Source organism: Gorilla gorilla, chromosome 17 (assembly GCF_029281585.2).
Source record: "Gorilla gorilla gorilla isolate KB3781 chromosome 17, NHGRI_mGorGor1-v2.1_pri, whole genome shotgun sequence".
Classification (NCBI taxonomy): domain Eukaryota; kingdom Metazoa; phylum Chordata; class Mammalia; order Primates; family Hominidae; genus Gorilla; species Gorilla gorilla.
In genome coordinates, this window is record NC_073241.2 from 74,860,789 (window position 1) to 74,887,091 (window position 26,303).

General features: G+C 44.8%; 1 protein-coding gene across 1 annotated transcript in view; it reads left to right on the plus strand.

Moving 5' to 3' along the window:
- Positions 1 to 26,303, plus strand: part of SLC14A2 (solute carrier family 14 member 2) — a 58,938-nt gene that overhangs the window by 4,623 nt on the left and 28,012 nt on the right. Inside the window, exons 4-9 of the mRNA XM_019014255.4 lie at positions 3,123 to 3,251; positions 7,787 to 7,979; positions 10,557 to 10,704; positions 12,030 to 12,164; positions 13,957 to 14,006; positions 14,809 to 14,983. Of these exons, the coding sequence (XP_018869800.1) occupies positions 3,123 to 3,251; positions 7,787 to 7,979; positions 10,557 to 10,704; positions 12,030 to 12,164; positions 13,957 to 14,006; positions 14,809 to 14,983 (830 nt within the window). The remainder of the gene's footprint in view (positions 1 to 3,122; positions 3,252 to 7,786; positions 7,980 to 10,556; positions 10,705 to 12,029; positions 12,165 to 13,956; positions 14,007 to 14,808; positions 14,984 to 26,303) is intronic.

A 26,303-nucleotide genomic window follows, 5' to 3' on the forward strand; every position in this document is an offset into this window, starting at 1 on the left:
CTCATGCACCTCTAGGGTGGCCTTGGAGGACCACTCGGATTCTAGCATGCTAGGAGGCCATTCAAAGTCAGATGGATGAGAGGCTGAATTCTTCTGAGTGCAGATCTGGTGGGTGAGATTAAAAATGGGCTCCAGCCAGGTTCTTGTGTCTCCTTCAGTTAGTGGGCCTCCTATTCCTTGTTCCCATGTACCTATCAACCATGGGCAGCTGGCACAGAACTGAGCCCCTGGCAGATCAGCCCATGCCTCACTGCTTCATCACTGTGTGCTGAAATTTACCTGGGGTGAACTCTGTCCAGCCCACTGCCTTCTTAGCTGTGTGACTCAGGCAAGTACTTCCCCCTCCAGCCCCATTATCCTCATCTGTATAATCTACTGTCCAGCTGAGATGAGCCCAAGACCCTCCCTGCGCTGACACTCTGATTCTTTGATTATCCTCCCCACCATTAATCTACTGGTAAACATGCCAAGCCATTCAGAGAGTCACTTCACAGACTGCGGTTTTACAAGAGGCGATGCACACCAGGCATGCCTAATCCTCACAAACACCCTGATTAAGAATTTAAGATAAATATGCATCAGATAAAAACCCAGTCCCTCAGCTTGGCTCCCCAAGTGTCATTTGATGGGTCCTACAGTACCTAGTGCTCAATCAACATCACACTTGTCCCTAGTTAAGTACTTTTGCTTCTGTGATCCCTGACACCAGCTGTACCTCTGTCTATCTAATTCTACAGTTCCCTGGAATCCTTCCTCCCCCAGGGAGCCACTCCTGATTCCCTCTATGCTCTCTGAACTTTTCTTTCTCTCTGAACAACCACAGAACACATCCCAGTACTAGATTGAATTGTTCTGTAATTAATTTTTTTGATTCTTCTTTCTCTGGATATATTCTAAGCATGTTCAGGAGAAGTTGGTTTCCAATGTGCCATATACACCCACAGTGCCTAGAAAAGATCTAGGCTTTGTTGCTGACAGGTCAGTGTCTTGTTCTACATCATAGGCTCAAAGCTCTAGCCACTGGACACAACATCCATACACGTATCTTCTAATGAGCCACGAGCTCACTGCTGTACACAATGAACCACTGACACAGTTGCATATTCTAAGCATGACCTCCATCACCCCCACTACCCTTTAATCACCCCCGCTGTCCCCACCCCCAATTCCCTACTAGCCTAAGACTATACTTTACAGATGGTAACTGAAGGTCAACAACACCAACGCTGCAGTGTCCTGATGGAATGTGGTCTTAATGGAGACCTTTTTGGCACTGGAGTTGAACCCAATTTTGTATATTTTATAGTCAGGGAGGGAAATCCAGAAACCACCAAAGTTTTAGTAAAAACAAGAGTTCTGGAGGGACACTCTCCACAGAGTGGGACAGCTATTGGCATTAAAACAAAAAAAAGCACTAATTTATATCACCAAACACAAATGGGAAAATGTAGAGAAAATGCAAACCCACTAAAAATAATGATTTTCCCAAAACATGGATTTCTGCTCCTGAAGTGCTCCCCAGTGGTCTTCTCTGCCACCTCCCTCCATCCCACCCACTGCCTGTCTCCAGCTGCCCCCATATCTTCCTGGCCTCTAGAGCAGCTGACCACACAGCTTGTCCTGTGTCCAGTACAAGTGTCCACACATGTGCCTTGTGCTACAGCTTTCTTGGAGGAAGCTGTCTAGATATGCTCTCTCCTGCCCCTTTCCCATCCTCCTGCTCTCCTCTTATCTAGGTCACTAGACCTCCTGGTCACTACAGAGGTGAAAGGTCCTCCCCCTTCCAGACCTAAGCCACAGCCCCTGCTGGGTTGGAGCCCTCCTCTAGCCAGAATTCCCTTCCTGCATCTCAGGGAGCCCTAAGCTTCCAGAAGCTTCTGCCATGCAAGAACAGCCAACACATGGTAAGGTTTAGCATGCCCACATTATTCATTCAACAAATACTAGCTGAGCACCCTCCATGCACAGATACTCTTGACATTGCTGGGTTACTGGGTCACAGCAACGGACACACAGACACACTTCAGCCCTCATAGAACTAAGGCAGGGGCAGAGGGACTGACCACAAGCACACACAGGTCACTCCTTGGCAGGGGCCTTGCATCGCAAGCTGCCTACGCCCCTCTCTCACCCACAGCCTATGCCCCTCACCCGGCAGAGCAATTAGAAAGGTCAAGGACAGTGTTTATTATGATCAGGAGGAGAATTGTAGGTGCACACACCAGCTTCTCCTCTGAAAAAGAAGGAGGGGCTAGACTCATGCTTGGATACTACCACACTTCTGGGCTGCTCCTCACCAAGGGGCACCTGGGAACCCAAAGCTAAACCAGCTTATTCACTCTGGTGCAGACATGCAGAGAGAGAAAGTACGCAGATTCCAGCTACAGAGAATTTTTTTCTTTTTTTTTTTTTTTTTGAGACAGGGTCTTGCTTTGTCACCCAGGCTGGACTGGAGTGCAATGGTGAGATCTTGGCTCACTGCAGCCTCAACTTCCTGGGCTCAAGTGATCCTCCCACCTTAGCCTTCCAAGTAGCTGGGACTACAGGCATGCACTATCACGCCTGGCTAATTTTTGTATTTTAGCAGAGATGGGGTTTCACCATGTTGCCCAGGCTGGTTGAACTCCTGGGTGCAAGTCATCCTCCCACCTTGGACTCCCAAAGTGCAGGGATTACAGGCATGAGCCACTGAGCCTGGCCAACTACAGAGAATTTTACACAATGTAATCATAACACTCTTTCTCCTTCCTTCTCTTCTCTCTCCCTCACTCCCACACACAACTTCCTTGTGTCACACCTCAGGTTTCTATTATATTTCCCTCTATATTTAGCAGTCTAAATCTCCACTGATAAGCAAAGAAGAGCTTAACCACAGACAAAGTGCATAATTTTAATTGTTGATCAGCAAGACAAGGGTGTGTGTGTGTGTGTGTGTGTGTGTGTTATCAGGAAAGGTGCTGGCGGCTATGTGACTGCCCAATATTCATTGAGTGAACTGACTTTTTTCTAAGCATTATTATTAAAGGAATCATCTAAATTAAGCATATCCTCAGAGAACCAGGAGGGAGGGGCCCAGTAACACCACCAACTTCAAATGCAAAATCAGTCTGTTTCACCGCCAGGTCTGCCATTGCCTCAGGACTCCATGGGTACAACGGGATGCTGGTGGGACTGCTGATGGCCGTGTTCTCGGAGAAGTTAGACTACTACTGGTGGCTTCTGTTTCCTGTGACCTTCACAGCCATGTCCTGGTGAGGCACCTCATTTTTTCTGCTCACAGCTCCATGGGGCCCCCAAGACACTTGTGTCTTATACTGGCCAGAGACAGGACATACACATGTGGGACCCAGCCCCTTCATAGCCAAGTTAGCTTGTCTGACACCATGAAAGCCCATGAGTTCTCTTGTAACACAAGGGGGTCATTTGGAGATATGGAATAAGGAGGATTCTTTTGTTTGTTTGTTTGTTTGACACAGAGTCTTGCTCTGTCGTCCAGGCTGGAGTGCAGTGGCGCAATCTCGGCTCACTGCAAGCTCCACCTCCCGGGTTCACACCATTCTCCTGCCTCAGCCACACAAGTAGCTGGGACTACAAGCACCCGCCACCACACCCAGCTAATTTTTTCTATTTTTAGTAGAGACAGGGTTTCACTGTGTTAGCCAGGATGGTCTCGATCTCCTGACCTCGTGATCCACCTGCCTCGGCCTCCCAAAGTGCTGGGATTACAGGCGTGAGCCACCATGCCCGGCCAGGAGGATTCTTTAAACCAACAAAAGACAACATTTTTTTATTGCAATGGTAATCTTCCTGAACGACATTCTTAGTAATAAAAGTCAGAATTTCCTAAGTTATTCCTACATGCTTGACACAGTGCTAAGCAGGGCTTATGCAGTGCTAAGTACGGCTACATTTGCCAGCAGTTTACGGAAGGGAAGACCAAGGCATGCAGAGATTAAGTCACTTGCCCCAAGTTGTACTTTGTGGAAGTTTTTGATGCTGGCATTCCAAATCCAATCTGCACTATTAAACCCCAGGTTGCATGGGAATTGTCTATTATGTGGCGTAACCAAGACCTAAAAGCTGAATACCTGCTTGCGACAGAAGCAGAGAGCTTTCTTGGAACAGAATATTTATATGTAAAGCATAGAATCTTTGAACTGGAAGTATCGGTTGAGATCTTGCTGGGCAATCACCTCATATTCTAGATGAAATAAGAAGGTCACCATGAAAGGGAGTTAGGAACAAATATTCACCTAGCGAAGGGTGTGCTGGGCCATTCACACACATGATCCTTAGTTCATGTAAATTTACAGCAGGTCTGTCAAGCATCTTGGGGTCTCTGCAGTGTGCTCACTGTCATGGTGAACCTTTGTCCCCCAGACCCTGACTTCACATGTGTATACCACCCTGTTCTCAACTTCCCTCAAACAGTGTGATTTATTCTTATTGTCAGCAATAAATCAGACAGGATGATTTACTTTTAACATCTCTAAGAAGTAAATGTCTTTCCTTGGTTTCAAAGTCTGCAGTTACTAAAACCAGTTAGTTTAATTTAGCTTAACTACTCTTTTATTACTTTTTAGTAGTGCTTGCAAATAAATTACTACATTAAGGATTCTGGGCAATTTAGTTTTCTTCTTAGGGTTTCGTTCTTAATCCATTGGGACAGAAAGCCAAGACAGTCATTTCTATGGGGATTTTCTTAATGCCCCCCACGTTCCCGCCTGTGAAAAGGAGAACTTGCCCTCATTTGCAATACATGTGGTTTAAAACTACATAGATTAAGCCCCTCAACACAGCTCCTCAACCACATTGCACTGGCTGGCAATTAGACTTCAGTGCCCCCCATCCCACTTCCCAATTTAAAGGACAAAAAACACTGAGCACCCCACCCTGGGCTCTGTGCTACTACTCCAATGCATTCATCAATCCATTTATGGGGACGCTGAAATTCAAGTCATAGGGTAGGTATTCGTAGTGCCATTTTCCAGATTCATTCAATAAACAAATATCTGTTGAGTGCCTGAACTATTTGTTGAGTGAAAGGTTGACCCTAGATGCTGGGAATATTTGTAAACAAGGAAAAGTCTCTATTCCCTTGGAGCTAACATTCTTCTTGGCTAAGACAGAAATAAACTCATAAACTAGTTAATAAAAGGGATCATTTCAAGATGTGATAAGTGCTTTGAGGAAAGCAAGAGAGGCTAAATGGGACAGCAAATGATTCCAGACATGTGTGATCAGGGAAGACAACTTTGCAGAGGGGACATTTGAGCTGTTGCCTAAATGGTAAGAAGGCATCTGTCATTTGAAGATGTGGGTGAAGGATGTTGCAGGCAGAAGCAGCCCGCAACTGGGGAAGTGTGATGTATTCTAAGAAGAGAGACAAGACTGGTGTGGCAGAAGCCCAGTGAAGGATGGAGGAGTGGCAGGAGGGGAGGGCAGGGACTCGATGAGAGTCAGACCAGGTACACCCTGTAGACCCAGTAAGCCTTTGGATTTCTATATCAGCTGTGATAGAAAGCAGTTAGAGAGTTTTAGGCAGAGATGTGATGGGATATGGTTTAAATCTAAACAAATCACTCTGATTGCAGGATGGAGACGGATTTTAACTGGAGTAAGAGTGGATGCTGGAAGCATCTGCTACAATAATCCACAATTGTCTGCTACAAAACCCCACAGAGATGACAGTGTTTAGATTAGAGTGATATCCATGAACATGGTAAGAAGTGAGTGGGTCTGGGGTATATTTTGAAGAAGATAGAGGCAACATAACTTGTTGGGAGGTTGTGGAAAACCAAGGAGAGGAAAAAAAAAAAAAAGAAAATTGAATACACTCCTTTAATTTGCCTAAGTACCTAGGTTGATACAAAAGACCAAGAGAAGAACTGGTTGGTGGCAGGAGACAGGATACAAATCAAGAATTCTGTTTGGACACATTATACTATAGACTTCCATGTAGAGATGTTGTAAAGGCAATTGGATGTACAAATCTGGAACAGTGATATGATCAAGATTTGGGAGGTGGAAGCACACAGAAGCTTTCATCTATGGTACTAAAGGCTATCACCCAACAGAGAAGATTTTTTAGAAGAGAGAGAAAATATTCAAGACAGAGTCCCATAGGCTCTTCCAACATTTAGAAGTCTGGCAAGAGAGGGGAAAAACCATCAAAAGAGACTAAGAAGGAACAGGCAAAAAGAAAAGTAAGAAAATCCAGTGTCATGGTAGCCCAGACAAAGTATTTCAAGATGGTGGGCAGGTCCAACTGTCAAATCAAAGCAATAGGGAATGACCATGGACTTAGCAAGATAGATGCCATTGGTGAAATGGACAAGAGCCATTTCCATGGTGTAATGAGGGCACACACCCGACTGAAGTGGGTTTGGGAAAGACTAGGAAGAGAAAGATTGGGGATAGCACAGAAAGCCAACCATTTCAAGGGCTACTGCCCGAAGGGGAGCAGAGAAACGGAGCCACAGCTGGAGTGGGCATCAGGTTAAAGGGGGAAGATGTTTAAAGGTAGAAGATACTAGAGCATGTTATATCCTGATGAGAATGATCCAAAGAAAAAGAAGAGATTGAAGCTGCAGGAGAGAAAGGAGAAAATTACAGGAATGAAGTCCCTGAGGCAGATTAGATCCTAGATCCAAAGAACAGGGAAAAGAACTGGCCTGATGAAGGAGCAGGGATGCTTCCATTATGTGAAAAAGACAGAGTGGCAGATTATGTGGGAAGAAAGCAGACAGGGTGTGGATTTTATGGCTGGGAAAACAAGCCTTTCTCATCTTGTCACTTCTATTTTCTTGATGAAGTAAAGCCAGGTGGTTGGCGGAGGCTAAAGGGAAGCAGACAGTAAAGATTTGAGAAGAAAGGTGAAAATGTGAAATACTTGTCTCAGCAAGTCGGAGAGTTAACTGGTGAGGGATGTGTAGGAGGGTTGTCAGGAAGTCTTAAATGCCTTTTTGAAATTCATGGTCATTCATTAAAAGCAGACAATTTAAACACATCATGCAACTTCAGGTTTTGCCCAGCAGGTCACTGAGTGTGGATGATGTGGGGTATTTGGTGTCTAGGGTGGCTGGTGCCTTCCAGAGGAAACTGAAGCTAAGGGAGATTAATTACCTAACATTGTTCCTTCAGCCTGTATGCATAGGAGTGAGTCAGGATTTGCACTAAGCTTCATCTGTCTCCAACATCCATTCTCCTTCCAAGGAAAAGATGAAGAAGACAGAGGGTACAAACAACTGAAGGTTCTATTTTCCCCTGGCAGTTTCCAGAGTAGCTCTAAGTATTTTTGCTGAAACTAGACCTGAAAATTACCCATATGCCATTGCAGCCTCCTCCTAGAGGGTCAGTCTTCTAAAATGTTATCAGAGCCTTGAACAATCGTCATTGTACACCTTGGTGATTCAAAGGCAATACATTACATTTTGTTTAGTTTTCTCGGTTTAAAAAACAAGGAAATATTTCCACTATTTTATAAAGTGTTTTACTCAAAATAAGTTACGATATTTTTAAAATTTGTTTCTCAGAGGTGTAAGCTTATGAAGCAGATGACGATAAATTGGCAAAAAAAAAAAAAAGAAAAGAAAAAGGTAAGAGCTGAAATTGAATACATTATTCTTTTCCCTATCCCAGATCATTGGAACACTGGAGTCTCAAGGGGGCCAGGAATGCTGTGCCTAGGAGAGGAGGCAGTGGATGATACAGTGGCCAGAGCTGCTGAGACAATGTAGACCTCAGGATGTCACAGGGATTAACCCTCTGTCTCTTCCATCTTCAGCCCAGTTCTTTCTAGTGCCTTGAATTCCATCTTCAGCAAGTGGGACCTCCCGGTCTTCACTCTGCCCTTCAACATTGCAGTCACTTTGTACCTTGCAGCCACAGGCCACTACAACCTCTTCTTCCCCACAACACTGGTAGAGCCTGTGTCTTCAGTGCCCAATATCACCTGGACAGAGATGGAAATGCCCCTGGTAAGTTACCCAGCGGTGATGAGTTGAGGCCCCCATATTCCACTGCAGACCTTCTCGCCAACCAATTTGTGGACTATCCATGCTCTCAACTTCTCTAGAAATATCTATACCAGATGATGGGCCTCAGCAGGGTATCAGAAAGGGTTGCTGCCACATCCATAGATCCTTTCACCAGTACTTATTGAGCATGTAACATGGCCTGGACACTTTTTCAGATACTGATAATACAAGACAATGACATCCTGCTCTTATGAAGCCTACATTCTATACGGGGAAACAGATAACATGCAAGTAAACAGATAACATGCAAGTGAACAGATAAGCGTTGACAGTACAGAACTGTGGTGGTTGAGTGAAAGGTATTAGATAAAATGTATAGTCAGATAAAGGGGCAAGATACTAAAATAAACATTTAAAATTGGGATTTTAAAGGCATTAGCATAGAAGACAGAGGGTTAATTTTTATATACTCTCTCCCTTAGTGGTTCTCAGGCAGGGATAATTTTGCCCTTTGGAGACATTAGGCAATGTCTAGAGACATTTTTATTGTCAAGACTAGAGAGGTCCCCAGCACGCTGCTCCCAGGCCACTTCCCTCTTTCTCTTTGAAACAACAGAGAAAGGCCTTCCTTTTCCTTTTTGTTTAATCAGCTTGTTGTTGCTATATAAGAATTATGAGGAGTGTGAAGAAGGCCTGGTGCTTAGTAAATTTCCATGGCACACCTGACTGCCCTTCACACCAGGGTGTCAGCTGCGGCCTGGGAGCAGCGTGCTGGGAGGGAAGGCCACCCTGGGGCACAGCTCACCAGGCTGAAATATAGATCCCAGCGGAGGAAGCTTCATTCTAAACCCAGGCTCCATTCCAAGGCCACTCATTCCCTCATTCCTCTCATTCTTGACCGCTTGGGCTTAAAATCTGCGTTCCCGGATGGAAAGGTGGACGTGAACTCCCCTCAGCATCCCGCATTCCTCAGATGTTGGCAATCATGGGATATTTATTAAATAGACTTCCAGCCTGTTCCCAACATTTAAGCTGAGTTCCCTGGTCTGGTACAAAGTGTTTTCTAGGTTTCTATAAATAAATATGATTGAGTACCCCTCCCTTGCCATTCCTTTCACAAGATTATAAACTCTGGTCCAAACAGCATTTGGTTATTAAAAGGCCATTCATTCAGAGACAAGAGTGAGCAAAGTTTAAGAGCCCTCTAGGCTCTTCAAATACTACTCCCTGAAGAAATCATACTTATTCCAGAATTAAATCAAATTGTCAAAAAGTACAAAATTTGGTCCAAAGGGAGAAACTAAATTATTCCCAACATCTACAGCAATGTCTACAGTAGATCATCTATAACTAATCTCCCATTGCACACTAGACTCACCTGAGGACCTGCCATGCCCCATATCAATTAAATCAGAATGTCTAGGGAAGAGCTGGGCATCAGTATTTGTTTAAAGATTCCCAGGGGATTCCACTGTACAGCAAAGTTTGGGAACCACTGACCTAATCAATTCCTATTTGTTAAGCACCTATGGTGTACCTGGGCATAAAGGGCCCTGTCCTCACAGAGGTCATGTGACCTGGCAATGGTGAAAAGAACTACAGAGTCTTAAAGCTGGAAGATCATCTGCCAAGCCAGCCTCTTGTTACAGACGAGGATGTGACATGCTCACAGTCACACAATGAACTGTGCAGAGCCCTGATGGAAGCTGGAGCCCTCTACTCCCAGGCCAGTGCTCTGTCTGCCCTGCCATTCTCCCTCCTTTCTTTTTCTGCCCTCAAAGGACTCCAAAAATATCGACAATTCAGCCTGGCCACAGAAAAGCCATCTGTCAGCACTGCCAAACAAATCCTCCCCAATTCCAGCACCACCAAGTTACTCTCAGGCTCAGGGATGTCTGGGCTCCAGGCCATTCTCCAGATGTGCCACATACTACCTTTCTACAATGCTATGCGGTCTTCGAGAGCAGGGGGCATGCCTACTGCTCCTTTCCAAAGGCGCACAACCCCCAGTGAATGGGCAGGGGCCGCCAAAGAGGACGTGTCAGCAGTGGCTTGACAAAGAGACAGCAAGGGTGACAAAGACCTCAGACCTGAGCTAGGGGTCAAGCTCAGAGCCTCTAGCCTGCACTTGACCAACAACAGGCTGGGTGACTTTTAGTCAAATCATACATCAAAATGGCCTACTGTATTTTCAATATTCCTAGAATATTTGTATGGATTTCAGAAGGTCTAGAGGAAATCCCCGAGAGCCCTGAAACTCCCAGCGGCATTCTAGGGAGGAGGTGCATTCTGGTCCCCTCAAAGCAGAAGCCGTATGTTCCTCAGAGGCATCCATGCCCAGCCCATGTTGGGGGCCCTGGCTTTGCATGAGGGATGCTCAGATGCCTGCTGGGTGGTAGAGTGAGGAGCTGTTTGTTCCAGCTCATGCCTCCCATGTTCTCTCACATGCTGGAGGGTGCAGTCATCCTCCCGTTCCACTCCATTACTCCCCCGAGGAATGGCTCAAATCTGGCCCTGAGTCTGGTTTTTGCATTATTGTCCCATGCTCCAGTGACCTGTATTCTGTTAACTTTGCAGCTGTTACAAGCCATCCCTGTTGGGGTCGGCCAGGTGTATGGCTGTGACAATCCCTGGACAGGCGGCGTGTTCCTGGTGGCTCTGTTCATCTCCTCGCCACTCATCTGCTTGCATGCAGCCATTGGCTCAATCGTGGGGCTGCTAGCAGGTAGGACAGAGCTCCCTCTCTTCAGGTCCTCAGGATAATTCACTCAAGGTCACTTTTCCCCTACATACAGCAAATCTTCCAGACATTCTCTTCCCTGCAGTTTTAAATACTTTCAGGGAGCCGGGCACGGTGACTTACGCCTGTAATCCCAGCACTTTGGGAGGCCGAGGCACATAGATGACCTGAACTCAGGGTGAAAACCCATCTCTACTAAAGAAAAAAAAGTACAAAAATTAGCTGGGTGTGGTGGTGGGCACCCATAATCCCAGCTACTTGGGGAGCTGAGGCAGGAGAATCGCTTGAACCCAGGAGGCGGAGGTTGCAATGAGCCAAGATCATACCACTTCACTCCAGCCTGGGAAATAGAGTGAGACTCCGGCTTAAAAAAAAAAAAAAAAAATACATGTGGAGAGATGCAAGGGGGTAAGAACCAAGTTGGCCTGCAAACTGAGCCCCTGGAGCTGAGGATGCTGGAGGGACACAGGGGTAGGGGCGGGAGCAGTAACCAAGACCAACTGTGATAAAATAAATGGCCCAGCACTCTGAAATTTTTGGTAAGATACAAAGAAAATTGTTCTCAAACATTGGATTGCCACTTAACAAATGTGCTTTAATATTGCTACCTGTGTATACGTATGTATACACATTTAAATAGGTATTTGCTCTTTCTGACAACAGAGTCAGAGATTGGGGTAGGAGCATTGGGAGTAGGAACCTGTTTTAGACTTCTTCCAATATTTTTCAAAGATTTTTTTGGAAGCAAAACTTTAAAAAGTATTTTTTATTTGGAAATAGTTTTAAACTCATCAAAAAATGGTAAAAATAAAAATATGAGGCATCTGTAAATTCTTTCCCCAGATGTACCCACTGTTCACATCTTACTCCTTCTGCTGTATCATTCCTCTATCTACATATATCCATAAGTGTATAGGGATATTTTTCCAGAGCACTTGAAACAACTTTTAAAAATATTTAACTCTTCAAACCTTTTTGGAAACTTTCTTGCTAAGACTGCAGTTGCTGTAGTCAAAGCAGTAAGAAGGGGCCTAGAATCCCACCTCCTTGCCTCTTCTCACCCAGGAGGAAGTAGTCAGACCTCCAAGTGAAGCCTGTGGCTTTGACAACTGGTTTGGAAACCACTGTTCTCTTTTCATTGAAGGTCTCCTAAGACCGGATGCCATTTGTAGAGGCTCTTTTGATGGGCAGGTTTGGAGATGTGGGGTGAACAACAGCATGGAGGCCACTCTGAGACCTGGCACCAGTCCCAGGGTGGTCTTTGTTCTGTGGCCCAGAATCAGACAGAAATACCACATCTTGTCCCATAGCCCTGTCAGTGGCCACACCCTTCGAGACCATCTACACAGGCCTCTGGAGCTACAACTGCGTCCTCTCCTGCATCGCCATCGGAGGCATGTTCTATGCCCTCACCTGGCAGACTCACCTGCTGGCCCTCATCTGTGGTAGGTGTTCAGAAAAGCTGACAACCAGGTTACTCTGGCTATTCCTTCCCCCCTTGTTTATGTGAAACCCATGGGGACCACTAATCAATACTGTTCAGCAGTGACAGAAAGGCCAATGGCTTGCGTCCTAATGCCAGTGCTGCCCTTAACAGCTGGGGATTTCAGGTCCCTTTTCTGTCAAATGGGATCACAACCACCGAATGGTATTATACTTACACAGTGTTGTAAAGTTTATAAGGAAATCACATATGCATTTCCTTGTGTGCTAATGACAGCATTCCTGCTCTCTATAACTCTTCATTCAACAACTGTTTATACAACACCATCAAGTGCCAGGACCTAGTCTAGGTATAGAAGATACCATGGTGACTACATCCTCATGAAGCCACAGCCTAGCAGGAGAGAAGTAATTGCACAAATAATTACTAAGGCTGCAGCGTCCACAAAGGTTGTTGGAATGATCCAGTGAGGTGATGTACCAGGAGCACTAAAAATCATAACCACATTATGGAAGCTCGATTTCCATAAACAGAGAATATGCTGCCAGAAGGGAAATCAGCCATAGTCCTTCTCATACACCTGTATCCCAGCACCATACCCTGTTATATAAATATACAAACTCACTTAATCCCCCCAAGAATACCACCAGGCATAGCCTGCCTGGCCCATTTTACAGATGAGGAAATGAGGCTCAGAGGGGCTAATTAACTTGCCCTAGAAGATAGCTATTAATGGCAAAAGGGAGAGTCAATCCCAGCCCCAGCTTGCCACCAGCTCTCCTCTCCTGGTATTGTTCTCTGGAAGCAGGACAGGACATTAATAAATAAAACTAGAGTCAAGGAAACAGAAGACTAGCATCTGGAACAGCTTCTCTTTTGTTTTTTCCCACTTATGCATGGAGACTGAGAATGACTTCCATATCCCTTGTATCCCCTCAGCAGCCAACATGAGGCTGGGCATGGAGACAGTAGACCTAGTAAATATTTGTCAAGTTAAAAGTGCCTGTTATTTTGAGGTTCAGACTGTAACTGCCTTTGGCCTTCAGAGAAGTGGCAGATTCCAGTGGCTGGAATCATCTGGGAAGCCTACAGGGGGAGGCTAGGGTTTATCTCAACACTTCTAGTAGGATCTGAGTTGACAAAGAGAGAGGGAAGAGGTGTTCTGGACAGAGAAGGAGAAAGAGCAAAGCTGCAGGCAGAAGGAGTTTGTCCAGAGGCACCAGCTACATGGACGAGCTTTCTTGACTGTCCTCAGGACCCAGCTCCCATGGGGGAACCCAGCTGCCTGGCTCCTGGGGATTGGTTCAGGGGTCTAGTAAGGTTCAGCCCTGGTGAGACTTGGTGAACATCAAGCATCATCACAGCTGCTCACAGTCTTGAATAGGAGGGACCTTGGCAGGAGCTCGTATAGTCTGACCACTCTTCCCCTACAACAGACAATCATCCAGCCTGTACTAGCTCTTCGCTACCATCAGCATAGACTAGCATATGATGTGTATTGACCCCTGACTCCATGCAAGGCCACTATGGAAGCAGGGAGGGGACAAAAGGAAATATATGTTTTAATCTCTGCCCGAAGAATGAACAGTCTGGTGGGAGACTGGCCTCACCTGTCTACAGAGATAACAAATGCCAGGCAAGCATGCCAGGTGTCAGGGCATGGTGCAGAATCTGAGGCTGCAGGAGAGAGGGTGGGGCTCCTGTTCTTGGTCTGGGCTCCCTGGTCTGCAATGGCAGTGGCTTAGGGGGAAGGCCCTGGGAAGCTCACTCTGGTGATCCTTGTTCCTCCACAGCCCTGTTCTGTGCATACATGGAAGCAGCCATCTCCAACATCATGTCAGTGGTAAGTGTGGATTCTCCTGAACACTACCCCAAAGTGCTCTTCCCAGAGCTTCTGGACATATGGGGTTGTGGGGTCTGGGAAAGGAACATTGAGCGGGTAATGGTAGCTGGTGCTCACACGACATCTCTCTTAAGGTTTATCTAAGGTTGTCCGGAGGAGGATTGACAATTGCATACATGTACCTCTAGGAGAGGGAGGTGTGTGTGTGTGTTGAAAGATTGCAACGTAACTAGCAGTGGAAAACACGACGGACAGATGGAGCTGTGTGACTGGACATGGGGGAACATCCTCAGGCCAATTTTCAGCTCCATCATTGAAAGATTCTGATTGTGGCTCAAATTATCTGTTTTGTTTTTGTTTTCGTTGCAAGACAGGGTCTCGCACTGTTGCCCAGGCTGGAATGCAGTAGTGCAATCTTGGCTCACTGCAGCTCCAACCTCCCAGAACTCAAGCCATCCTCCCAGTTCAGCCTCCCAAGTAGCTGGAACTACAGGCATGCACCACCATGCCCAGCTGTCTTTTGTATTTTTTTGGGTCTCACTTTGTTGCCAAGGCTGATCTGGGCTCAAGTGATCCTCCCACCTTGGCCTCCCAAAGTGCTGGGATTACAGGCATGAGCCACTGCATCCAGCCCCAAATTCTTTGACCAACTACTGTGACATTGCGAATCCAGGAATATCAATGCCTTCACTGGAGGGAGGAACTCCATCCTCAACGCCTGTCACATCCTTCTCCCCCAGAGTCCCCAGCCCAACACAGGAAACTAGGAAACTTCTTCAGTCCCCAATGCTTTTGTTTCCAGGTGGGCGTGCCACCAGGCACCTGGGCCTTCTGCCTTGCCACCATCATCTTCCTGCTCCTGACGACAAACAACCCAGCCATCTTCAGACTCCCACTCAGCAAAGTCACCTACCCCGAGGCCAACCGCATCTACTACCTGACAGTGAAAAGCGGTGAAGAAGAGAAGGCCCCCAGCGGTGAATAGCCATGTTCGGGGAAGAAACGCTCTTTGCCTGACCTAATGTCCTCTCCCTGTGTTCTCCGCTCTGGTTCAATCAGTTGCAGCACTCACCCTCTTTGCCTCTCCTTGCACCTGTGTAGAACCAAGCACACCTGTAACTTTCTTTCCCTGAAGCTGATTTTCATTCTCTGCCAGAATCTCCATAACTATCTATTGTGCGACATTAAGGGATGTTGGTATTACAGTAAAATTTCCGGAGTTAGCAATAAGGTGTGTGTCTTAAATGTTGTTGACTTAAAACAAAAACAGTAGTCTTTTGGAAAGGTAATTAACAGGTGATCTTCTTGGCATGTTGAACTAAATAATAGATGCTATAAAATTACACTTGTTGAGTGGTTCCTATGCAGACACAGAGTAGGGGGGTAAGTCAGGGGACACAGGCTAGGAAGGGAAGGCTCTCTAGTGGCTGAGCTAGAGACTAATGACCACAAAGAGACAAAGAGAGGAATTTCACACTGATGGGATTTTAAAGTCAAAACAGGGATGATTGGGGCAGGAAATTATCTAAATAAGGAGTCTTAACCATTCAGTGGTCTTTGTAAGGGGCAAGGCGATATTCCATAGCAGGGAGGAATTAATAAATTAGAATCCTATATATGACTTTATTATGGAGGATAAGCATTTCTTAGTTTAGGTCAAACCAGCATCTCTTTAAAATTTAATTTTTTTAATTTTAAGTTCTGGGATACATGTGCAGAACATGCAGGTTTGTTATATAGGTGTATATGTGCCATGGTGGTTTGCTGCACCTATCAAACTGTCATCTAGGTTTTAAGCCCCACGTGCATTAGGTAGTTATCCTAGTGCTCTCCCTCCTCTTGCCTCCCATCCCCCAACAGGGCCCAGTGTGTGATGTTCCCCTCCCTGTGTCCACGTGTTCTCACTGTTCAACTCTCACTTATAAGTGAGAACATGTGGTGTTTGATTTTCTGTTCCTGTGTTAATTTGCTGAGAATGACAGCTTCCAGCTTCATCCATGTCCCTGCAAAGGATATGAACTCATTCTTTTTATGGCTGCATAGTATTCCATGGCGTATATGTGCCACATTTTCTTCATCCAGTCTATCAAGACTTTGCTATTGTATACAGTGCTGTGATAAACATATGTGTGCTTGTGTCTTTACAATACAATGATTTATAATCCTTTCAGTACATACCTAGTAATGGGATTGCTGGGACAAATCAAACCAGCATCTCTAAGCAGAGATTTCAGTTAAGGAAAGTACCTGAGTTCCATGTGTAAAAAGCTTGGGAAATTTACTTCATTCTTCTATTTGCTTGTGAGCATGGGAGGCTTTATGAAGTGTATGATATTTAAAACAAATAGGTAGCCCTGACTATAGAAAGACAAACAATTATCTATGAATTTCATAATTTTGTTTCTCAACTATAGTCAATAGCTTTCATTTGGTCTTTAAATATATATATATATATATATATACACACACACACACACACATATATACATATATACATATATATACATATATATATGTATATATACACACACACACACATATACAAAGATATATATAGATCGGGATCAGCAAACTTTTTCTGTAAAGAGCCAGATAGTAAATATTTTCTGCTGGGAGGCCATATATTCTCTTTGGCAAAGTCTTAACCCTGTCATCATTATAGCATAAAAGTAGCCATAGACAACGTGTAAATGAATGAGTATGGCTATGTGTCAATAAAACTTTATTAAACAGGCAGTGAGCTAGATTTGGTCCACAAGCTGTATTTTGCAGATCCCTAACAGAGACAGTCTACATACTAATGCTTACAAACTGGTGGGCAGTGCATAGGCCCAAACAGACACCACCAAGTCCCTCACGACATAGCAAAGGGGTTTTACATGCTGGGTGACGGCATGAAGACCCTCAGGAAATGGAGGATACCCAGAAAAGTGACAGTAGCATGACTGGAATCAGGAGGACCTGCTCTGGGGCTGCTGGAGAACTAGGATACCCAGTGATGTGCACTAAGGGGTGCAGTTTTAAACCAAGACCTGCCTTCCACATTGTCTGGGAACTATTTCTAAGATTCACTCTTCTCCAACCTCTCACTCTGTTGTTCTCTCATCTGCCAGAAAGCACACCACTCTTGGACAAAGAAAAACTGATGACCCTTCAGTGCTGGAGTTTTCCAGGCAGGAAGGACAGGGAGGTTCAGAGAATCCCAAGGTTTGAAGGGAGTGTGAAGATCAGGTGGTCCCATCCCATGATGCATGAAAACCTCTATAACATTAGGATAAGGGCTTCAGTTCTCTGCCGGGTTTCCAGAACGGATTCAATTACCCAAAATGGAGGCAAGACTCCCAAAGTATTTTAACAACAGATAACCAGAACCAGAGACCCCATTCATTGCCCTGGAAAATCCCCTCCTGTCTTCATTAAGCTCTTTGAGGCTGTCCACCCAAAGCATTGGGTCTGATTGGGAACTGTCTTTTAGCCATGCTTACTGGATACCCAGGAGAGGAAAACTATTTGGATATAAAAAATTATTTCAGCTGATTTGGACAAGATTATCACTTTCTTTTCCCACCAACTCCCTCCATATCCCCCACCCCTGCCAACTCTTCACCTCATCTCACGAGACTGGAGAGCTCCTGGAGTGATCTTGTCCCACCTTCCCCAGGGCTTCCCCACCTCATCCACCTGCTGAATGGGTAGGTAAAAGATCTCTAAACTTACAGATTCACAACACCAACATGAGGTTGCATGGGGGCAGGCCATGATGAGAGAAGAAGAAGGGTTTGGGGACCCATATTCTGGCAGTTTTTCTACCATCACCCCAAACTACAAGCAACAGCTCTTGGCTGTACAAATGAGAGTGTCTATGTTGAACATAAATATGCAATCATTAAAGATGTGTCAGTTTGGAGAGAAAGGGCCTTTAGAGGAGGCTGTGTCTCAAACTCTTTCCCTATCTCACCCATCTTCCACTCTCCCTCTCCCAGTCTCTGCCCTCCCCAGCACTTTCTCCCATCTTTATCTCCTCTCATACAACACTGATGAATTCTATCAGCCATGACAGTCTTGTCCTGCTGCACTTTAAAATGGCAGATCTTAAATCATCTTTCCAGTTTCTTCCATAATTGACATAGTCAAGTTTTCTGCTTCATCTTGAGTCAAGCTTGAGCATTTGCTAAGATATAATCAATTTCCTTTAGCTTTAAATGTTTGTGGCCATAGAGTTATTTATAATGTTCTCATAGAATAATTTCAGTCTCTCCTGTATGCATGGTTTTATCCCCTTCTCATTTCTACTCTTACATAATTTTGTTATCTCTTTTCTTTAATCAGGTTTGCAAGGGGTTCATTAATTTTATTGACTTTTTCAAAGAAGCGATTTTGGATTTATTTGTCCTTTCTACTTGTTTTGGTTTGTTTTCTATTGATTTATTTTTCCTGTTTTCTTAAGGTTTAAATGTTATTTTCTAATGTTTTAAAATTGATGTAGAATTCCTTCATTTTAGGTCTTTCTAACAACAAAGCCATTTACAGCTATTAATTTTCTCCTGAGTACAGCTTTAGCTGGATACTATAGGTTTTAGAATAAATGAGTCTACATTTATCATTTTTTAAATAGTTTGTAATTTTAATTTGTATTCCTCTTTGGTTGAGGATTATTTAATAATGGGTTTCTTAATTTCTAGCATTTAGGAATCTTTTGATTTTTTTAACTTTGTATATCTAGTTTTATTGGATTATGAGCAGAAAACATGGCCTGTAAAAATCTTTATTTTAAAATTGTGTGAATTTTTCTTCATTGTCAAGTACCTGATTGATTTTGGACATAAAAAATTAAATTTTACTTTGAAAGAAATACATATTAAATTGATTTGTTAATTGTATTATTCAATTTCTCTATGTTCTTATTTTTTTCTATATGGGGTCTTAATTCTGAAAAGGGTTTGTTAAAAATCAACTATAATTGTACAGTTTCATTAGTTTATCTTTGCATTTCTAAAACATTTACCTCATCTAATTAGTTACCACATTGTTTGATGCCTATTAATTTATGACAATCTTTTTCTTCAAAAATTTTGCCTATTATTATAGGTTACCCTCTTTATTCTAGTTAATGCTTTTTTTTTTTTTTTTTTTTTTTTGAGATGGAGTCTCGCTCTATCGCCCAGGCTGGAGTGCAGTGGCACCATCTGGGCTCACTGAAAGCTCCGCCTCCCGGATTCGCGCCATTCTCCTGCCTCAGCCTCCAGATTAGCTGGGACTACAGGCACCCGCCACCATGCCCGGCTAATTTTTTGTATTTTTAGTAGAGATGGGGTTTCACCGTGTTAGCCAGGATGGTCTCGATCTCCTGACCTCGTGATTCGCCCACCTCGGTCTGCCAAGGTGCTGGGATTACAGTCATGAGCCACCGCGCCCGGCCTAGTTAATGCTTTTAACCATCACTCCAACTTAACCAGTATTAATATTGTTGTACCTTCTTTCTTTCTGATATTTTGTTATCCCTTTGTTTTAACCTTTATCATTTCTTTTAATTTTTAACTTTATTACTTTTAACTATATTTTTTAAAAATAACATATAGCAATGTTTCATATTTTTACCTAATCTCAGTGTTTCTGTAATTTAATAAGAACCTTTTCACATCTTATGTAATAACTAATATACTAGCTTTTTTCTTTCACTTTTTTACTATTCATTTTTCGTTTTTTTGTTTTTTCATTTTTCTCGTTTTACAAGTTTGATCATGATACTGCCTCTTTCTTTCTTCCCTTTGTTAATTTGGAAGGTCCACTGTTGTTTTACATTCTGCTAGCAGTTACTGCTCCTTTCCCAACACTCATAATCAAAAGCATATTTGTCTCTCACGAGGTCAGGAGATAGAGACCATCCTGGCTAACATGGTGAAACCCCGTCTCTACTAAAAATACAAAAAATTTGCTGGGCATGGTGGCGGGCGCCCGTAGTCCCAGCTACTCGGGAGGCTGAGGCAGGAGAATGGTGTGAACCCAGGAGGTGGAGCTTGCAGTGAGTGAGCCGAGATCGCGCCACTGCACTCCAGCCTATGAGAGCGAGCGAGACTCTGTCTCAAAAACAAAAAACAAAAACAAAAAAAAGGCATATTTGTCTCTTGTTATATAAAAACAAGATGAAAAATACTTTTCCCTGACAAGATACCCCATTTCTCCAATGATCTTTCCCTACCCTGAGGAACTAAGGCCTTTGAAATAATTTCACTATTCCCCTTCCCAGCGCCCCAGTACCTAAAATGCTTTTACTTCTCCAGCTATCTCCCACTCCTAAATTGTGCTAAGACCATTTATCATTTTTAATTCTTTCCCCTTGCAATATGCCTCTTCTTTTCACAAGAATTCTTACTGAGCCCCTACATCATACATTCCCAGCCATTCTATCATCCATTTGGAGTTTACCATTTGTATTGAACATGTTACATTTTATTACTCTTTCCTCTGTTCTTCTTCCCCTGTCTTGCTATCTCTGTTCCAATTCATTTATTGTTTACAACTCTTTGTATTTTCTTCAAGTAATATATGAGAGAATATGGTGACATATTCTTTGACCCTTTGCATGTCCACGGAGTTTCTTGCCCTGGCAGATGGCGACATTTTGGAGGCGAGGGGCTCCTGCCCTGCAGTCTCTCCCCTCAGTGGTCTCTAGATATTGTTTCTTCATTTTCTGGCTTTTGAGTGTTACACATGAGAAATCTGGTGCCAATCTCATTCTTTTTCCTTTGTGAATAACCTGTTCTTTCTTTCTAGATGACAGTTAGTTGTCCTTTCTGTCTTCGGAGTTCGGGAATTTTATGAAGCTAAGCCCAGGGGCGTGTCTTTTCTCATCAATCCTGCCTCTTAATCTGCAAACTCAAGTCTTTCTTCAGCTTAGCAACTTTTCTTCTAAGATTTGATTATTGGTTTCCCTCCATCTCTTCCTTTTTCTGTTTCTGGAACTCCTATATCCGTGTGATGGGCCTCTTTGATCTCTATTTCGAGTTGCTTATGTTCTTCTTCACAATTTTTATCATTTGTATTTTGGCTCTGCTTTGAGATATTCCTTCCATTTGACCTTCCAGGCCAGTGATTTAGGTCCCAACAATAACCTTTCTTTTCTTCAATTCAATGGATAAGTTGAATTTTTTTAGTTTAAAAATCATGTTTTTAGTTTCAGAAAATCTTTGAGAGCTAAAATAGAAGCTCCATGTGTGTTTATGATATTTTTTTAAATTTTCTATCTCCTCTTGCTCCAGAAATCAGATGCAGCTTCTCACAACTCCTGGCCCCAAGCTTCTGCCCATTCCCCTTAATCCATCACAGATGGGCCCCTGTGTAGCCTGCCCAGGGCCATTTGCCAACTTTCATAAGCTGAGAAACTCTGTCTGCCTCATGGCCTAACCTCATTCACTCATTCATCCAGAAGACATCGCATGAGGAACTATTAATGTGTTACTCAGGCCCCAGGATTGACAACAAACCAGGAAAGAATCAGACCAGCTCCTGCCTTCAAGGAATTCATTTTATGGGAATTTACCTGGCCAGGTGAATAGTCTCACCTGAGGTGAAGATGAGGATGTGGACTGCCTGAGCCCACTGAAAGTCACAGCACCACAGGTGTTTTTTTTTTGTTTTGTTTTGTTTTTGAGACGGAGTTTTGTTCTTGTTGCCCAGGCTGGAGTGCAATGGCGCGATCTCGGCTCACTGAAACCTCCACCTTCCAGGTTCAAGCGATTCTCCTGCCTCAGCCTCTTGAGTAGCTGGCATTAGAGGCACCCACCACCATGCCCAGCTTTTTTTTTTATTTTTTAGCAAAGACGGGGTTTCACCATGTTGGCTGGGCTGGTCTTGAGCTCCTGACCTTGTCAGGCTGATCTTCTGTTTAAAAAGTGTTTTAGGCATGATTTTAAGGGTTCCAGGAAGATTTCAGTGCCTTGTCCCCTTGTATCCCCTATCTTTCCATTACCTGCAGCCCAAGCATTCCCAGCCATTCCTTCAACTTAAGGCTTTGAATCTGTTCAACTGTAAACAGTCCTGAGAAGGTACCACAGTAAACATGATCAATCATTTGTATCTTAGGCCAAAGGAGCCATTTCTGAGAACAGTTCTGATGAAAAGGGAAGAAAGAGTACAAAGAAAAATGGGTGGCACATTTCGAGAGGGTCTTTGGCAAAGGAGGGCATGCCAAGATGAGGCCAAGCTGGATGGATGAGGGTCTGGAGCACCATCATCTCACAGGGGATGATGAAGCTGGTTGTGTTTGGCTTGGAGAAGAGACGAAAGAGCTGGAGCTGTGTGTGTCTGCAGTATTAGGTAATGCATGTGGGAGAAGTCAATTTGTTCAGTGTTTCTCCAGAGCACAGAGGGAGTGCACTAGGTACGAGTGATAAGCAAACGGACTTTGAATCAGTGGAGAAGGGCACTTTTTAACAATGGAAGTTGCTTGAGAGATAATGTCCTATAAGGTCCTAAGATTTCTGCCCTGATAGTGCAGGAGCAGGGTGTGGAGGCCGGTTGGAGATGCTTGTTTTGGGTGGGTAACCAGACCAGATTACCACTGCAGCCTCTCTTTTCCAATTCTCAACGTTCTGTGATTCTATGGCCCTGAGTTCCCATGGAGGAATAAAGAGGAGCTATCACCGAGGTGGTAAAAAGGTAAGAACATGAAGACCATGTGTACCAAAAATATACCACAAGTGCCTTTGCTACTTTTCTAGAGCTTAACCAGTTAGCCATTTGGCCACTTTACCAAAATGCTCAACATGGTTGCTTACATGGACAAAAGCTGGGGACCAACATTATTCAACTCTCCTTGGCATTGACTTCTCCTTCCCATCACTCTCTCTCCCTGAAGGGACTCTCTTTCTGGTCAGCCCTCTAAGATCTGCCTGTCAGGAAACTGTCTTCGCAGCCTGAGTTTGTGGTTATATCAGACCAGTGTGCAAACATCGTGGAACATTTGTTTATGCTTTCCTGTATGAGCCTAAACTTTGTTTTCTTGGGTCATAAAGGTTGTGATGGCCTGAGGACAGCTCTAATCTAAAACCAGGTGGGGGCTGGCAGTTTCAGTATGGGCATGATTTCTACTCAATAAACCATGGTCTCATCTGGTAACTTTAAAGGCATTCACATTTTATGTGAGACTTTTTTTACTTGCCTGGTTTTTCCTGTCTCTAGCCATTCAGAGAAGATGAAAGAATCCACAGGGAGCCCTTCTACCCCAAGTGGAACTAGAAATTCCAAGACCCCAAGAAGGGGGCAAGGGGGAAAATGACAAGTCCTTTTTAACCCTCTGCAAATTGATAACAAGGACCTCCCAACCCCCTTCTACCGCTGCACAGGCTGCTAGAGCAGAATGAAGCAAAGTAAGCAGCCCTTTGGAGAACTTCCAGCTCCAGCTTGCATTTATTCCACATGGACTTGGGCCCTTTCCCTTGAAGGATCTGACCTCCCCAAGTTTAGCTCCTGGTGGTCAATGCAGGCCTCCTCCCTCTGTAAAGTTGAAAATGTAGAATTGAAGGAAGCCACGAGCATTGTGAAGAAAACCTTGTTCTGAAGTGAATTTCAATTGAGCCTTCAAATAAAGAGTCTGTAGGCACAAACTGATCTCTTGAAGAGCCCTTGGTATCTGAGCTCTAGCCTTTATCTAGCTCTAGTCAAGGGGACAAGATTATACCTTGGCCTTCTGCTTTCCAAGGCAGCACTTTATTGCCCCACCCTGAGTCTAGTGTTTGTGACAGATACTCACTACATCTTGAAGAACCACGGTTCCATTTGGCTAATGGAATGTGTATGAACTTCCTGAAAGCCTTCTTAAGCAGTCATTTCCTGTCTTTTCAAATTAATGACATATTGCTCACAGGTGGCTCCCTGTCATGTCTGGAATAGGTGGATGCTTAGGTAGCTGGAGTGAGCGCATCTCAAGAAGTTCAGGAGCCCTTGGGAGAAGCCAGGGCAAGAGAACAAGGGACAGCAGCAAGGACTGAGCCAACAGACCAGCCAGCAGGGACAAGAAAAACGTGAAGGCTCCGTGTTAACCAGCAGATAGCCATGGGCCCTGAACTAGCAACACAAGGACAGGCCTCCATGCAGGCGACCGACCTCCCCTCCACACCATTCCCCACCACTCCTTGGAATGTGGGGGCCTGCTGGGCTCCTCCCACCCCCTTTGTTTGCTTTCCTTCCTCACAAGGCCCTAGTGATTAGGACCCCTCTTCAACAGTTCCAAGACACCTGGCACAGTGGGAAGGGGGCCTTTGACGTCAGTGGGGGAGTTTGTCTACTCAGGTGTAGCTAATTTCCTCAGAGTGAGGTTTTGCTTCTGAACCTGGGTAGGCTGCCTCACACCCCACCACTGAGTGTGTGTATGTGAAAGGGGCAGGGCAAAAGCTTGGGGGTTGATGCATGACCCATCATACTCACAAAGCCAAACAAAACATGTTTGGATTGGGCCCCTTCCCCAAACTCCAGGCCCCCAGACCCTATGGCCTCATGGGACTTGCAATGGCCAGCTCCCTAATATATAGATCTCAGAATTCTTCCTGCTGGTAGGGGTTCGTCACACCCTTCTTGCTCTGAGAGGGTCCTGCAGTGAGCCTCCAGGTCCCCAGGACCCCAGTCAGCAGGAATCAGAAGGAAGAAAGGTCTGAAAATTTCCATAGAACTAGAAAGGTAGCATCTAGTATTGGGCTGTGCAGAAATTTCCATTCAGATGCTGATGGCAATACTGTTCCCCAGCCTGTGCCCTGCCCCTATGGGGAATTAAGGGAGTTTATTGAGGTGGGAAGGCAAATTGGCCCCCTGAGGGGATAACACTTAAATAATTGCTTTAAAGGCAAATGCTGGGGCAAGAATTCTAATGAGAGGTGCAACTGGGAGGTAACCTGTGGGACAACAGGGAAGCTACCAGACAGTCCCCAGCTCTGCCTCTTTAAAGGAAACCTACCTGATCCAACCAGGTCGGGGGAACCACGGTAGCTGAAGCTAGTCCTCCCCAGGGAGTTTAGGAAATAGTCTTTTGGCAGGAAGGCTGGGGGGGCGTGGGTGAGCTGCAGAAGGGGCATTTGTCTTTCTTCTCCCTGATCCTCCATGGTACCCTTCCTCAACTGGCAGACGTGCGCCAGGCACAGGTTCAGGGAATGCAAGCTAGTGAATTTATAGCAAGTCAGACAGAGGATGAGCTGGAGGGCTCAGGGAGGTGAAGGGGTTGGTGTTTAGGAGAAGTCACAGCACCTGAAGTTGAGGACCAGAGACGCCGCCCAATCAGAAGGAAGCTGCTTCTTTCTAGTCCTGATGATCTAGATTCCTCCTACTGCGTGCAGGAAATCAAAAGGAGCCCAGGTAAGAAGTCCTGGGGGAGAGAGCTGAACCAGGTACACGTCCTAGCCAACAAGACCACTTAATTCTTCAAAGGAAGAGAAGAAAGAAAGGCTAGTCTTGCTCTGTTTCTTCCTTCTGTTGAACTGCATCTGGGGAAGACAGTCCTGGGGTGGGAACCTTACTAAGAATTCCAGAGACAACATAGATTTTGGAAGCTTCAGCTGGGTAGGCTTTTATAGATGAGGAAACCACGGCTTGTACAGAGACTTGTCCAGGTGGTAAATGAGGCTGGACAAAAGTCCAAGTATTCATAACCCTGAGTACTTCCTGCTCACCTGCTGATGAAACAGGCTCATCCATCAGCCCTCAAATCCCTCACCACCACACACACCCACTGGATGAGCCTTCTCGTTATTTGTCATCCTTTCCATGACTCTATGACCCACAGCTGTGACATCAGTTTGGTTTCCAGGGCAGCACTGTGCTGAGTTGGGCCTCTGGGATGTCACCTCTGGCTAATGAGATAGAGCTGAATACCTTCTGCCCACGATTCATTACCTGCGGCTTCCAGGGAAGATGCTTCTGCTCCAGGCTCCTTGGCCTCTCTCCTCAGTTCCTGTACCCCTTCCTCAGAAACACCAATAGAACTGGGTTCTCCAGTGTCCACAAATGTCTTAACATCCCAGCTCCTAACAACCTGTCTCCTCAGGGTCCCCCTTTTACATACTCAGATTACTGTAGACCTAGTCTGTGCAGCCACTGACAGTGGATGTGTCTGGAAGACAAATAGCCATGCCATAAGGAACAACATCCCAGGATATTGAAGTTCTCTGATCAGAGAATGGAAAGCCTTGTAAAGTATGTGATATCCTCCAAAACCAGCACCAAATGATATAAGCCTTGGTGAACTTGGTGAGGGAAAGCCATCCTGTGAGGCATGAATGTGCCCAGATGTGATAGGTAGTGCCAGGCCTC